At 36.4% G+C, this 14,686-nt stretch overlaps 1 protein-coding gene across 1 annotated transcript; it reads left to right on the top strand.

Moving 5' to 3' along the window:
• Nucleotides 1–3,937: 3,937 nt before the first annotated feature.
• LOC133515643 (zinc finger BED domain-containing protein 4-like) lies at nucleotides 3,938–5,806 on the top strand. The gene has a single exon (XM_061848214.1). The coding sequence runs from the start codon at nucleotides 3,938–3,940 to the stop codon at nucleotides 5,804–5,806; it is 1,869 nt and encodes a 622-aa protein (XP_061704198.1).
• Nucleotides 5,807–14,686: the final 8,880 nt, after the last annotated feature.

Here is a 14,686-nt window from a genome sequence, read left to right as displayed (position 1 = left end):
GAGTCCGACTCGCACTTGACCGCTTTTTTTGTTCTATAATCTTTAATTATATATATATAAAGGATCTATAATTTCGTTCTCGTTATGTGATAGACAGATAACTGCGGAACCGACATCCTCTTGGCCTGTTTTTTTTATTGTCTCTATAGCAGTTAATCATAAATGGTGGGTTATTCCCACTAGTAACCACCAAGTTGTTACCAGTGGTAACTACTGGGATATTTTTCCTATTAGTTACCACTGGTAAAAGGTGGGATTTTTGTTTCCCAGTAGTTACCACCAAAATTTGGTTAGCGTTCAATAGTAATAAAAGGGTGAATCAACTTTTTTTGTTTTGTTATCCTGTCCCGTTGTCCAAGGGACAACAGTGGCACAGTTTGTTTGAAGAGACGTTGTATGCCGTTCGATTAACATGCTTAGTAGGGGGCCCATTATGGACATTGGTTATAACGACCACAAAAACGCAAGTTTGATACATTTAAGTACCATAAAATCAGTATTTCAATGAACTTTTGTCCCCTGGACAACTAATCGTAACCATGGCAACGAGTGACGCTAAAAGTTGATTCTCCCAAAAACAGTATAAAGAGTGCTTTCATCAATAATTAATTAAAAGATCAATTAATTATTAGTTTAATTATAAGTCGATTAGTGTTTCAGTAAACTGACTTAAAAGTGGTAAAAAAATCGGTCTTTGACTGATTTGTTTGTTCGTTCGTATAACTGTGACGTTATTCATTGAAAGGGACTTATTGTCGATGGCGCTTACGCCATTATCAGCGATGCTTATTATCAATCGCTAGCTCCTACATAAATACAACGCTGCGCTACGCAGTGTAGCGTAAGCGCCCTTGTCAAAAGATCCAGGTTTCATAGGTAACGTCACAATTAATTAAATTTACAATGAATAAGATAAATGCTTTCTTGCTCTCGAGGTTGATGGCAAAAAGGAAAAAAAAAAGCGGCCAAGTGCGAGTCGGACTCGCGCATGAAGGGTTCCGTACCATTTAAGACATATTAAAAAAAATCTACTTACTAGATCTTGTTCAACATTTTACCACTTTGGACACACATTTTACCACTTTGGAAGTGTCTCGCGCAAACTATTAATTTTAGAAAAAAATGATATTAGAAACCTCAATATCATTTTTGAAGACCTATCCGTAGATACCCCACACGTATGGGTTTGATGAAAATTTTTTTTATTTAATTTTATGACGTACCGTAAAACGCAGCAACTTTGCCTGGATTTTGACGTTTTTTTCTTATATCTGTGAACCTATTTTTCATTATGAGTTTCATGAGAATTAGTCGGAAAACATACCCTATCCCTTACCAGATAAGACTCAAATCTCATTACCTAATCATACTGTATTTCCGATTTACAAGCAATCAAAGTGGCAGGCAAAGTTGTAGGCCTAAGACGTAACTTTGCCTAGACGGATATCTCCATAAATAATGTGTTGCTATTTGCAATAATATTTACTCTTGTGCATGAGACATTATGCTTGTCCCTGACAGTCAAATTATGGCCATAAGCTTAATACTTTTTTTTTCACATGCAATAGGTAAAGTTGTAGCAGGTTCCACAAACTTTCTATACAAAAATATCGTTAACTGTAGGGTTGTGCCAAAAAAATATTATTATAAAAAAAATCTATTTATATTGTTAGTTAAAAAATAATCAACAAGCAAATGTAATATAATGTTGTTTGATTTCTTTTTCTTTTAGTATTTAATAATTTGAACTTATTTAAAAAAAATTGATTACAAGTACATTGCAGATACACTATTTTGCTAATTTTCAATGCATTATTATAGTGTAAATTTCTATTTCATTGTAAAGTTCTAATCACCCATCACCTTTGAACTCCAATTGTAATCGACCTGACACCTGACAACCCAGATTTCGATAAGAAAGATAACTGCAAGACAAATCAAATGAGCCTAAACACAGTGGGTTTATTATGTGTAGTTTAGAAGTTGCTATTTTCGGTCTCCATCATCAGACCATCTCGATGGTACCATAAACATTGCATTGTCACCCAAGTTACATAAGTATGTCAAACACCTCAATTGGTCGCTAATAAGTGGTTGAAAATTGATTGTAAACATACAACATAATTATAATACAATAAATATACAATTGCAAGTAACTACAATAAAAATATAATAGCAGATTGCAATAAGTTTTTTTTTATAATTTTCGTTTTAATACCCATAAGTTTTTTTTTGTTAACGTTATTTTATTATTGCATTGTCAGCAGATCTACATAGGTCCCATACCCACACAGAAAGTCGGTGAAAATTTGACTTAAACAAACAAACATTGCAAGTTAATAAAAAGCTTGTAATAAATAAACTCATTTAAGCAGTTTAGGCAAGCTTATTTTTACTCTTTTCTGTACATTTATAAAATTTAGCTAGTGACAGCCCTAGACCCAGGCAAAATTGTGTCATTCAAGTTTCCAAAACACTGCCCAATATTGCCTAGTACGTTATTATGCTGAAATCATGTCCTTTTCTTGAAAATATAAACTTACGGGAAATAGACAGTCTTTATTTACCCTGGGACGTTACCACTTCTCAAAAAACACCTTTTTCGTAGATAAAAATTCAAAAGTTGCGAGACACTAAAAAAATGTTGCCACTCACGCCGACTTATGATACGTAACTGGCGGAGCAACAATGGAGTTACCATTGTAAAGAAATGAAATATGTATTGCCAGAATAATGAAAATTACTATCAAATGGTAAAAAACAAGAAAAAACTAAGCAAATTCGAGAGGTCGCAATTGAAATGAAATAGGCAAAATTGAGCTTAAATGGCAAAGTTGCAGCATTTTACGGTATTAAAAAAAAACTGCTCACTAGATCTCGTTCAAACCAGTTTTCGGTGGGAGTTTGCATGATAATGTATATCATATATTTTTTTTAGATTTTTCATTCTGTTATTTTAGAAGTTACAGGGGGGGGGGGGGGACACACACACATTTTTTCACTTTGGAAGTGTCTCTCGCGCAAACTATTCAGTTTAGAAAAAAATGATATTAGAAACCTAAATATCATTTTTGAAGACCTATCCATAGATACCCCACACGTATGGGTTTGATGAAAATTTTTTTTTTTTAATTTTATGACGTATTAAAAAAAAAACTACTTACTAGATCTCGTTCAAACCAATTTTCGGTGGAAGTTTGCATGACAATGTATATCATATATTTTTTTTAGTTTTTTCATTCTGTTATTTTAGAAGTTACGGGGGGGGGGGGGGGGGGGGGGGGGGGGGGACACATTTTACCACTTTGGAAGTGTCTCTCGTGCAAACTATTCATTTTAGAAACCTCAATATCATTTTTGAAGACCTATCCATAGATACCCCACACGTATGGGTTTGATGAAAAAATATTTTTTGAGTTTCAGTTCTAAGTATGGGGAACCCCCAAAATTTATTGTTTTTTTTCTATTTTTGTGTGAACATCTTATAGAATACATCCACTTACTAAGTTTGAACAGTATAGCTCTTATAGTTTCGGAAAAAAGTGGCTGTGACATAATCGGACAGACAGACGGATATGACGAATCTATAAGGGTTCCGTTTTTTGCCATTTGGCTACGGAACCCTAACAACTAGTGATGCGCCGAATATAGACTTCACCGAATACGAATATTCGGCCGAACATTCGGTTCAGATCTTACCGAACCGAATATTCGGCCGAATTATTCGGTAAAACTAAACAGGTTTATGCAGGTCCGCGCGCGGCTCGCTGAGCGCGATTTCGACACCTCCCGCTCGCCGCCCGCTACCCGTACTGGCCCAGCGCGACGGCCGGTCAGCTAGTCGTATCGTGTTTAGTTATTTGATGTCTTAATTAGTGATTGCACGGATTGCGGAGTGTTGTCGTTGTGATTGTTATTATTTGTTTTGGACTTTAAAATGAGTGGGAGTCGCAAGCGGTCGAATGTGTGGACGTTCTTTAATGAAATGGAAGACGATAAAAGTAAAGTTAAGTGTACATTGTGCAATTCGGTGCTGTCGCGCGGCGGCACAGGACGTACGGGGTCGACCTCGGCACTATCGAACCATTTAAAACTAAAACATAAAGAAGAAAGTGAAAAAGTGGATAAGCCAATTCATTCAATTATTAATGTTGGAGAATTACATCAGCCGTCCTCATCGCGTGCGTGCGTACAGCAATCGATCGAAAGTTCTATTTCTAAAAAGTGGGACCTACAAGATCCACGATCTCAAGAAATTCACAACGCGATAGGAGAGATGATCGCCGTCGACAATCAGCCGATATCGATTGTAGAGGACGTTGGATTTAACAGACTAATCATAGTATTAAAACCGAAATATCCAATGCCTGGAAGGAAATATATGAGTGAAGTTATTTTACCAAAAATTTACGAGAAAGTTAAGTTGTGTGTAAAAAAGGATATTGACCAGGCAAAGGCGGTTTCTGTAACAACTGATATGTGGACTTGCACTGACAACGTCACCAGTTTTTTAAGCTTCACCGCTCACTGGCTGAATGCTGAGCTCGCTGCACAACACCGTGTGCTGCAAATGTGTAACTTTACTGGTCAACATACAGCTGAAAAAATCAGAGCAAGCTTAGAAACAATGGCAGAGTCGTGGGATTTGGGTTCGAAAGTTCACATAATTGTAAGGGATAATGGGCCAAATATCGTGAAGGCGACCAATGACAGCCCATACACCGGAAAGCCATGCTTCATTCACACACTACAGCTGGCCATCAAGCATTCGCTGGATGCTCAACCAAACATCAACGAAAGCCTCACTGCAGCGAGAAGGATCGTGACACATTTCAATCACTCTAGTACAGCGCAAGAAAAAATGGTGCTTATCCAGAATGAGCTCAATTTGCCAAAACACAAGCTCATTCAGGATGTGACAACCCGCTGGAACAGCACTTTTTATATGTGCGAGAGGCTAATTGAGCAAAAGCGAGCTGTTTCACTGTATATATCAGATTACTCTGGCTCAATTAACTTCAACAATTTAACAGAAAGACAATGGCAACTCGTTAAAGAATTGTTGACAATATTGCAGCCTTTTGAAGAGATAACAAGAATTACAAGCTCGAACTTTTCGTGCATTTCAGAAGTCATACCGCACGTAAATATTTTGCTCAAATATTTGGCCAAACCTGCAAGTGATGACTCAAACACTGTTACAATGAGGAAAAGATTACAAACAGAGTTAAAAGCCCGATTTGAAGGTATTCAAGATGACATTGTGTACACGCTCGCCACAATTTTGGATCCCAGGTACAAACTCAATTTCTTCAGCAATGACAAAATAGAACCTGCAAGAAAAGCCTTCCTCATAGAAGCCATAAAAAATAATGATGACGAAGATAGCAGTAACGATGACGAAGAGCTGCCACGTAATAAAGAGAACATACCTTCAAACGAGACTCACGCAGATTTCTGGAGCTGCTTCGAGGAAGTTGCATCAGCAAAACCAACTTTATCCCAACCCATCGAAACAACTAAAAGTCCTATTGCTGCAGAATTGGACAAATATCTCCAGGAGAATTTACTTCAGCGGGACAGAAGTCCTTATGAATGGTGGGTAAAAAATAAAGCAAAATATCCACTAATGGCGCACCTCGCTAAAAAATGGTTGGCAGCTCCTGGCTCTTCGGTTTACAGCGAAAGATTATTCTCTGAAGCGGGTAATATTTATGAGAAGAAACGAAACCGCCTTCTACCTGATCGAGCAGAAAGTTTAGTATTTCTGCATCATAATTTACCGCTATTAAATTTTAACTATTGAACTTTTTATTTCTAGTAAAATAATATGTGTAATTGTGTATGCTTCCTTGGCATTGTCAATGTCAACATTTGCAATTGTTTTTGACGGCGAATTAGTGACAGACGTTGATATGGTGATGGTGATTTTTGATTATGTGATTAAACTGAATAATAAAGCTTACAAGTAAAGTTTTTTTGTTTTATTATAACCCTAATAATATCAATAAATATATAACTTAACTTTTATGAGCTACAAATAGTATGAATGATTTATTTATTATCAGATAAAATATCATTTGTTTATTCGGTAAATATTCGGCAGTTTTACCGAATAATTCGGCCGAATACCGAACATTGAAAATCATGCCGAATATGCCGAATACCGAATATTTACCGAATATTCGGCGCACCTCTACTAACAACGAATAATTAATATAATGTAATAATTCCAAAAACAAAAATTATACGTAAAAATAAATAAATAAATATTTTTTTAACAAACAACATTGATTGAACTGCTATCGGCGCGTAGCGATAAAACTATGCATGTTGTAGGACTGTTGTCGCCAATAACTGGGCGAGCTCGGCGGACGTGTTGACCGCTCAGACCAACCAGTATAAACGCGTATCTCTGGCGCCCTCTCTTTATCAATGTCTCGGTCACGTTACGCTGGTCTACGCGACAGCCCGGTCCTCCCGCGCTCGCGCGATGACAATTTCACTGTACTGAGGGCCTACCGCGAAACACGTTCGACGTGTTGCCTCTCTGTCGCACTTGTAAATTCGTAGATAAGTGTGACAGGCAGGCAACACGTCGAACGTGGTTCGCGGTAGGCCCTCTGTACTTGGCTTACGTTGCCAATTCACACAGTACGTACCCACTTTTTTCTTACAGAAATAAATAATTTGTTTTGCTTTAGAATATATTTTATGCTATTCGTGGACGATTGCTTGTATTTCTCTATGTAAGTGAACAAAAATATTTTTTTGGAGAAATAAATTCTACACTTCTATTCTATAATTTTATCCAAACGTTAATTTCTCTCTAAAAAAAATGTTTTTGCACTTGCACCGGTTTTAATATTTTTGATCACTTTTAAGGCAGTTTATTGAAACACTAATCGACTTATAATTAAAGTTATAATTAATTAACTTATAAAAAACTGGACTTTTAATTAAATAAATATTATAGGACACTATTACACAAATTGACTAAGTCCCACAGTAAGCTCAATAAGGCTTGTGTTGAGGGTACTTGGACAACGATATATATAATATATAAATATTTACAAATACTTAAATATATAGAAAACACCCATGACTCAGGAATATCCATGCTCATCACACGAATAAATACCCTTACCAGGATTTAAACCCGGGACCATCGGCTTCGTAGGCAGGGTCACTACTCACTAGCCAGACCGATCGTCAAAAATCGTTATTAATTAAAGCACTCCCTATTTATACTGTTTTTATTACTATTAAACGCTGACCAAATTTTGGTGGTAACTACTGGGAAAAAAAATCCCAGTAGTAACCACTGGTAACAACTTGGTGGTAACTAGTGGAAATAACCTAACCTAAATGATCTTTATACATACATATTTGTACCCATAAAACCTTAAACTTCAGCGTGATAATAAAGTAAAATATAATGCATATCGACAAATAATAAACACCGGTCAACCGTGAGCCGCAGTCTTAAGAGGAATTCCTAGTTGCGATTTTTCCATACAAACGCTCTCGACTGATTCCTCCCTGGATTTTCAAGCTAGAGCAGTGATTTTTTCAAATAAGATTAATATCATCAATATCTGTGCCGCTATGTTTTGCTTTTTTGGATTATTTTATTTTGAAGAAAGTTACAGCGCCTCGAAAATCGCAAAAACGGCTCAATTGACTTGGCTGTAAAAATAGGCACAGTATACAAATATGACAAAAAATATCCAAAAAATCAAAACATAGCGGCATAGATTATTTCTTCCTCTTGCAGTTTCCAAAATTTCATAAAGATTGATTGCGTTTTGGAGGAGGAAACAGTCGAGAGCGAAACCTCGATTTTTGAGTTTTTTGCGTGTGAATTTTAGTCCGAGCTGCAGTTGTCCTTATCGCACGAATTAGAGGCGGAGACAGTTTCTAAATATACGTACACAGAAGGAATAGTGATGGGCATAATATGTTAATGGTTAAAATGAGAAAAAATACACCAACAACCAACAGTCGATCGCCGTAATATAACCAAAATACCACGTAGTTCTAAGAAAAGGGTGCCATGTGTTTTCACACTCTTTAATGTAACAACTATTATGTACCATGGTTTCGTAATAAAGATTTATATTCTATTCTATTCTAAAATGTACCCGTAATGGCCTGTCACTTCAAACCGTTTTTTTGTATTTTTTTACATTGCAGGTCATGTAGTGCTTATGTTTAGTTATGTTTACTATTAAAGGCCTGTAAACAAAGCTAAGTAGGATAATAGGTACAACCTGCTTATTTTGATTAAAACATCATAAATACCCATTAACAATTTGATTGTCTTGCATTGCTCACACTTGTGCGTCACAAGTAAACCACTAGATAGCAAATTTACATTACGGCTAGCCGATATCAAAATAAGGGCCATTTTGAAATGCGGCAGTTCAACGATTAAGGTATGTTGGGTTAATACCGGATGTGGGTGAAGAACGTAGCAAATTCATTTCGCCCTAATTTGTCTTTCTTTTTTAATGTTGGCAACATTGTGTAAGATGCCATTTCATTGCCTCGACTGCCAGTGTCCCAGCGCCACTCAGGGATATCGGGCTTGTGCTATGCGCAATCACATAGAGCAAGGTAAATTTCGTGTATCCGATCTTCGCATTTTTTTTTTATACTACGTCGGTGGCAAACAAGCATACGGCCCGCCTGATGGTAAGCAGTATCCGTAGCCTATGTACGCCTGCAACTCCAGAGAAGTTACATGCGCGTTGCCGACCCTAACCCCCCGCCCCTCGTTGAGCTCTGGCAACCTTACTCACCGGCAGGAACACAACACTATGAGTAGGGTCTAGTGTTATTTGGCTGCGGTTTTCTGTAAGGTGGAGGTACTTCCCCAGTTGGGCTCTGCTCTAGATCTGGAATGACATCCGCTGTGCTGTGCCCTACCACACAAGGCGAGATGACATTCACAGTGCCCATACCTCTCTTTTTGACGTAGTTTAAGGACATACCCGGGTCCAGGCCCTGTAATTTATTTTGTGTATTGTGATGAAAATGTGTTTGTTTTTGTAATTGTGTTAATGTATAATTTCGTTTTAGATGTTTATTTATAAAACAATCCAATCAAAAACAGACCTAGGATTGCTGTAGACCAATATCCAATTTTGACCCTTCCAGGTAAAGATCGGAAAGAAACAATACGATCTTTACCCATTTAAAAAATAGCAGTGTAGGTAAAATTTTAAATTTTCTTCAATTTACCTACTTAATTATCACATTTATTGTTTTCTTGATCACACTTTCGTACCCTTATTATTATCCAGTACCAACGCGACGGTAAATCAAAAGGAAAAGATTTAGGTAGTCTATTTTGTATGTATGTGAATGTACACCTACTTACTGACAATGTCATTTTTTTAATTTCCGCTGCCCAAAGGTTGCCTGGAGTTTGCGTTTTAGCGATTAGACCGCATGTTGTTTACCTATGCTTATGTTTCTGTTTTCTTTTGTATTGTTTTCTTTATTCCATTTTTTATTCCATTATTTTTAAAACCTTTCTACATAACATTAGGTCTACTTGGGTGGCTTACAAGTTAGTATTTTGTTTAATATCTTGTAAACAGAAAAACTATGAAAGTTACAAGAAATCAAACAAAAAACTGACATGTATACCGCCGAAGTAGACCTAATATTATGTAGTACGAAAGTACCTACACATACGGATGCATATGTAGATGTGAACGCACACATATATAGTTAGTTTCGGATACAAAATAGAGATAGCACTTCGAAATTAGTTTCCTTAAAATGCTTCAAGAGGGCTCTCTTTTCCTATATATTTTATTCTATTACTTTACTCTTTGCATACGATCCTTACATTTTATCCAAAAAAAGATTGTATATCAACTATATATATAATTGCAATATTTTACCGTCAAAATCACAATTGTTAGTACATTGTTTACTTATCAAATTGCCTTATGACATAAGTATCAAAGTTTGAGAGCCACAATTTTACCAAATGTTTGTATCAGGGTTAAGATCGGATACAATAATACGAAAAATAGAACATTCGCTGACAACTTTTAAATTTGTATTGTTGGCTGCAATTTATATACGTAGGAGAAGGCTAAACTCCGGACCTATTTCTTTGTGATACCTTATTCTCTTTCCATTTAAACCAACTTTTATTCACCATCCGATGTTATCCCTTGATGGCAAAACACACACATTATACAGCAGTTCCGTGCTACTTGGGTCGTTACCCTAAAAAAAGTATGTTTCATCTTTACACGTGTACAAAACTAAAACCTTTATATATTGAAGATTACCAAAATTCAGGCTGAATCTACGGTTATTATTTAACGATTTGCTCCGTACTTCAAGAAACTGACACGATCTAGAAAAAAAAAATCGCGAGTTCTCTCAATTGGTCCCAAAATTGTCCGGCATTATCCCAACATACCTTACCCAGATTGTCATTGCGATACGTTCTTCAATAAGACGGCACAAGTTTAGCCCCATCGTACTACTACTACTATTTAGATTGTAGGTTAACCATACCTACTTACAAAATTTCACAACACACCATGATCACACCCAACTTATTGTCACGGATAGGTACGACGACCGAAGCAAGGACCTCATTCTCTTTTGTAGACTTTATCTGAATGAATTACTAGATACAGTATAATATAATAAATAAATAATCAATATAAATAAATATTATAGGACATTATTACTCAAATTGACAAGTACCACAGTAAGCTCAATAAGGCTTGCGTTGAGGGTACTTAGACAACGATATATATAATATATAAATATTTATAAATACTTAAATACACAGAAAACACCCATGACTCGGGAACAAATATCCATGCTCATCACACGAATATATGCCCTTACCAGGATTTGAACCCGGGACCATCAGCTTCGTAGGCAGGGTCATTACCCACTAGGCCAAACTGGTCGTTAAAATAATAATTAAAAACAATATTATGTGATAACATCAAAAACAACTTGTGTCGGGCAGCGCAGGATGAATTCCGGCCGGCTCGCCGGCAATGTCAATGGAACGGCGCGCAATGAGCGGGCGCTCGCGTCTCGCATCTGTGTGCGCGCACTCACACTTAGATAGCTCCCGCTCCCGCCCACCGCAGCGCGACAGAAACATAGCTTCAAAAATTCGAGATTTGAAAAGTTGCTCAGCTAGGAATTGCTCTTAAGGTGGTTCGATTTTCATACAAAAAACAATCGCTATTTATTAATTAATTACACAATATTATTACATAAATAGTTGCGCATCTATCTACTTTCGAATATTCATTTGCGCTAAATTAATAGAAAAACTTTGTTTCATACAGAAATCATGCAATAATCAACGTTATATTTTTATAAATTTTACTCATGTGTGTGTGACAAATGTCGTGTACAAATACATTGCGGCGTTGCCACTCCATGCCTCGGCCGGCCATCGGCGCGACGTTGCGATGTTTGACGCGTTTATAGCTGACTCTGTCGACACTGACACTCAGTGTGACCAGGCGTACGATAATTGTCGTACATGTACGATAATTTGGGCCCCGGTATGACGTAATGTTCCAAAGAGCATTATCGTACACTAAAGTACTATAATTTCAGCCCTTGGATGATGCCACCTTAAAAGTCTAGTAATTTGAAGCAAAATATGACACTTTCTCTCAGAAATAGGCTAAAATTAGTATCTTTTGGGTGTTCGGCTCCTTGGTGTAAGTTTAAAGTTTAAAATGTCACAATTTCCTGTGTATACCGTTTGAGTCTATCCCAAAAATACACAAACATAAACAGATTTTTTACGCAATCTAGACGAAAATTGTCTTTTTTTACTATTAATTGGAAATTTAAGCTTATTTTGCTAGACATTTTTAGGGGCTGCCTTTTTGATTGGCGTACGATATTTTTTTCAACGGTACAATAATATTGACACTCAAGTACGATAATTCTCTTCCGCTCACCTGGCAACACTGCTGAAACTTGACAGGACCTGGGGGCCTACCGCGAAAACCTAAATTCGCAAATTGCGGGGATCTTTCTCTTTTACTCTCACTAAGACGTAATTAGAGTGACAGAGAAAAATGCCCGAAATTGACGAATTTCGATTTTCCCGGTAGCCGCCCTGGTGCTTGAGGTACTTGATAGAAAACAACGCTGCCGCATGTTCTGAATTGTGATTTTATGTGTTTTTGGATTGAAAATGAAAAAACAAAAAAACGTCTAAATCAAGTTAAAAAATCATCGATATTCTGGTCCGCGAAAAACCAGGAAAAGTATAACTGTAATTGGAGTCTACAAAAATGACCAATTCATAGAAAATATGACCTAGAAACTAGTTCACTTTTATAAAACTCAATTTTGCCCGAGATTGTACTTAGGCGAATACCTAAGGGAGCTAAGTGTATTGATCTTGAATAATTAGTTGGCTAATACATATATGACTCCAACATGATATGGACATTTACATCATAACTATTATACCTAGTTGGTTACTAAGTTCTGTTACTCGATTTCTTTCTTTCTTCCTAGCGTTGTCCCAGCATATTGCCACGGCTCAATGGAGCTTGTGGTCCGCTTTGACAACTAATCCCAAGATTTGGCGTAGGCACTAGTTTTTACGAAAGCCACTGCCATCTGACCTTCCAACCCAGAGGGTAAAACTAAGCCTTGTTGGGATTAGTCCAGTTTCCTCACGATGTTTTCCTTCACCGAAAAGTGACTGGTAAATATCAAATGATATCTGTTCTGAAGTTCTGTTACTCGATTTGCAACCTCTTTATTTCCGTTAAAACAAATGCTACCGAAAAAATAAAAAATGAAGTAATGTGGTGGATTTGTGAACTATAATTATATACCACACATAACGCTTATCTCGTCGTATCTATAATGAATTGGCGCCTAAAAGAGAATCGTATTCCAATTTTTTGAAACGCTTGTATTACTTTCTATATTAACTAAAGGTTGTCTTAAAATTCAGCTTTTATATGTACTAAAAACGGCTTTAAATATGTTAAATTAACAAAATATATTTTGACAGATGCTTTCGCGCCCAAAACGCTCTTTGAAAATTGTGTGACGTCACAGTTTATGGTTTGACACATAACTACATACACACGTAGAAGATACGAACTGTCAACTGATATTTGTCATTTGTTGTATATATGGTCATTACAGGTCCCCTAAAAGTAATTTAACATGTTCTTATAATCCAAAAGAATTTTTTGGGATACAATTATGCCCTAAGATTTGTAGATGGAAACAACCCTATTGCGTTGCACAAATGTGGGCACCCGCCAAACATGATTTTGGGTGTGTCATACTCAGGGCTAACACAGATTCATTTCTGTGAAAAAGGTGTGAAAACCGAAAACTGGAAACCGTTCTCGAACCAATAGTGAAGCCCTTAAGCCACACCCTATTTCAAAACCAGCCATGGATCTTTGAACAGGACTCAGCTCCTGCACATAAGGCAAAAACAACTCAAGCCTGGTTTCGAAGGAACAAAATTGTTTTTATTGCCCACGAAGACTGGCCGTCCTCCAACCCGGACCTAAACGCTAAACCCCCTGGATTATGCCATATAGCAGGTTATTGAGGAGAAAGCCTGTGCTAAACCCCACACAAATCTTAACTCCCTCAAGCGGGCCATAGTTAAGACAGTGACGGAATTAGACATGACAATCGTGCGTGCCGCTATTGATGACTGGCCTCGTCGTTTGAGGGCCTGTGTCAAAGCCAGAGGAGGCGATTTTGAATGATATTGTCATATGTAATTCCTGATTTTGTGTACTTCATTTTAATATATACTTTATTAAACTTTCGTTGGTATATTTTATGTAGATAAAGATTATTGCAGTAACAGAATTTAATAACCAACTAGGTAGAAAACAATGAAATACATAAACACATAAATTGGATATGATGTGATCCGTTGAATGAAATTGGCAATAAATAAAATGAATAAATAATTTTCTATCTCTAGGCATTGTGTGAAACTTCTAGTTGTGTCTAAATATCGGGAAATCAATAATATAAACAAACATGGTAAATATCTCATTTCTTTTTATAATGGTTATAAATAGAAGGCCATGCAATTTTGTAACTCACTGTAATTTAATTTAATGTATCGTAAATTTTTTTTTTAATTCTACTGTAAAATAGTACCTACTTTTTTAAAGGCTGGGCAGTAAGGGATTGCTTTAATTTTAGAACAAAACAGCGTTTTTTTTTGAAAAAAATACCGGAAAATCTGACTTACAAATTTGGACTTTCTTAGGTTCATTCTACTTAGAATCTTCTCCACCCTAGCATTAAAAAAAGATATCCTAAAATATCCATACCATTACGTCACATTTTAGTGTGAAAGAAATTTCAATGTAAAACTAAAATTTCAATACAAATTTTCGGGTTTTTTTAGCACGAGGATTGATTATGCTAGTGATTCTGAGTTGGAAGAACCCAAAAATATCATGATGTGTGAGAATCAGATTTTTAATATTTTAATGGAAAACGCTCATATTTCTCATAAAATAATTTATTAATAATAGGTACTTGATAATACTGATAACAAAAAAAAATTAATGAGTCTCGAACCCACATCCTCTTGCATGTATTTCCACGTACATACCGCAACGCTATTGAAGCCTACTCACGCTGTGCCAAATTGTCT

Source organism: Cydia pomonella, chromosome 2, assembly GCF_033807575.1.
Source record: "Cydia pomonella isolate Wapato2018A chromosome 2, ilCydPomo1, whole genome shotgun sequence".
Taxonomy (NCBI): domain Eukaryota; kingdom Metazoa; phylum Arthropoda; class Insecta; order Lepidoptera; family Tortricidae; genus Cydia; species Cydia pomonella.
The sequence above is the reverse complement of the archived record's forward strand: the minus strand, read 5'-3'. Positions and strand labels throughout refer to the sequence as shown.

Bases quoted from the DNA above. Each gene is read 5' to 3' on its own strand.
- LOC133515643 (XM_061848214.1), top strand. From the start codon at position 3,938: ATGAGTGGGAGTCGCAAGCGGTCGAATGTGTGGACGTTCTTTAATGAA.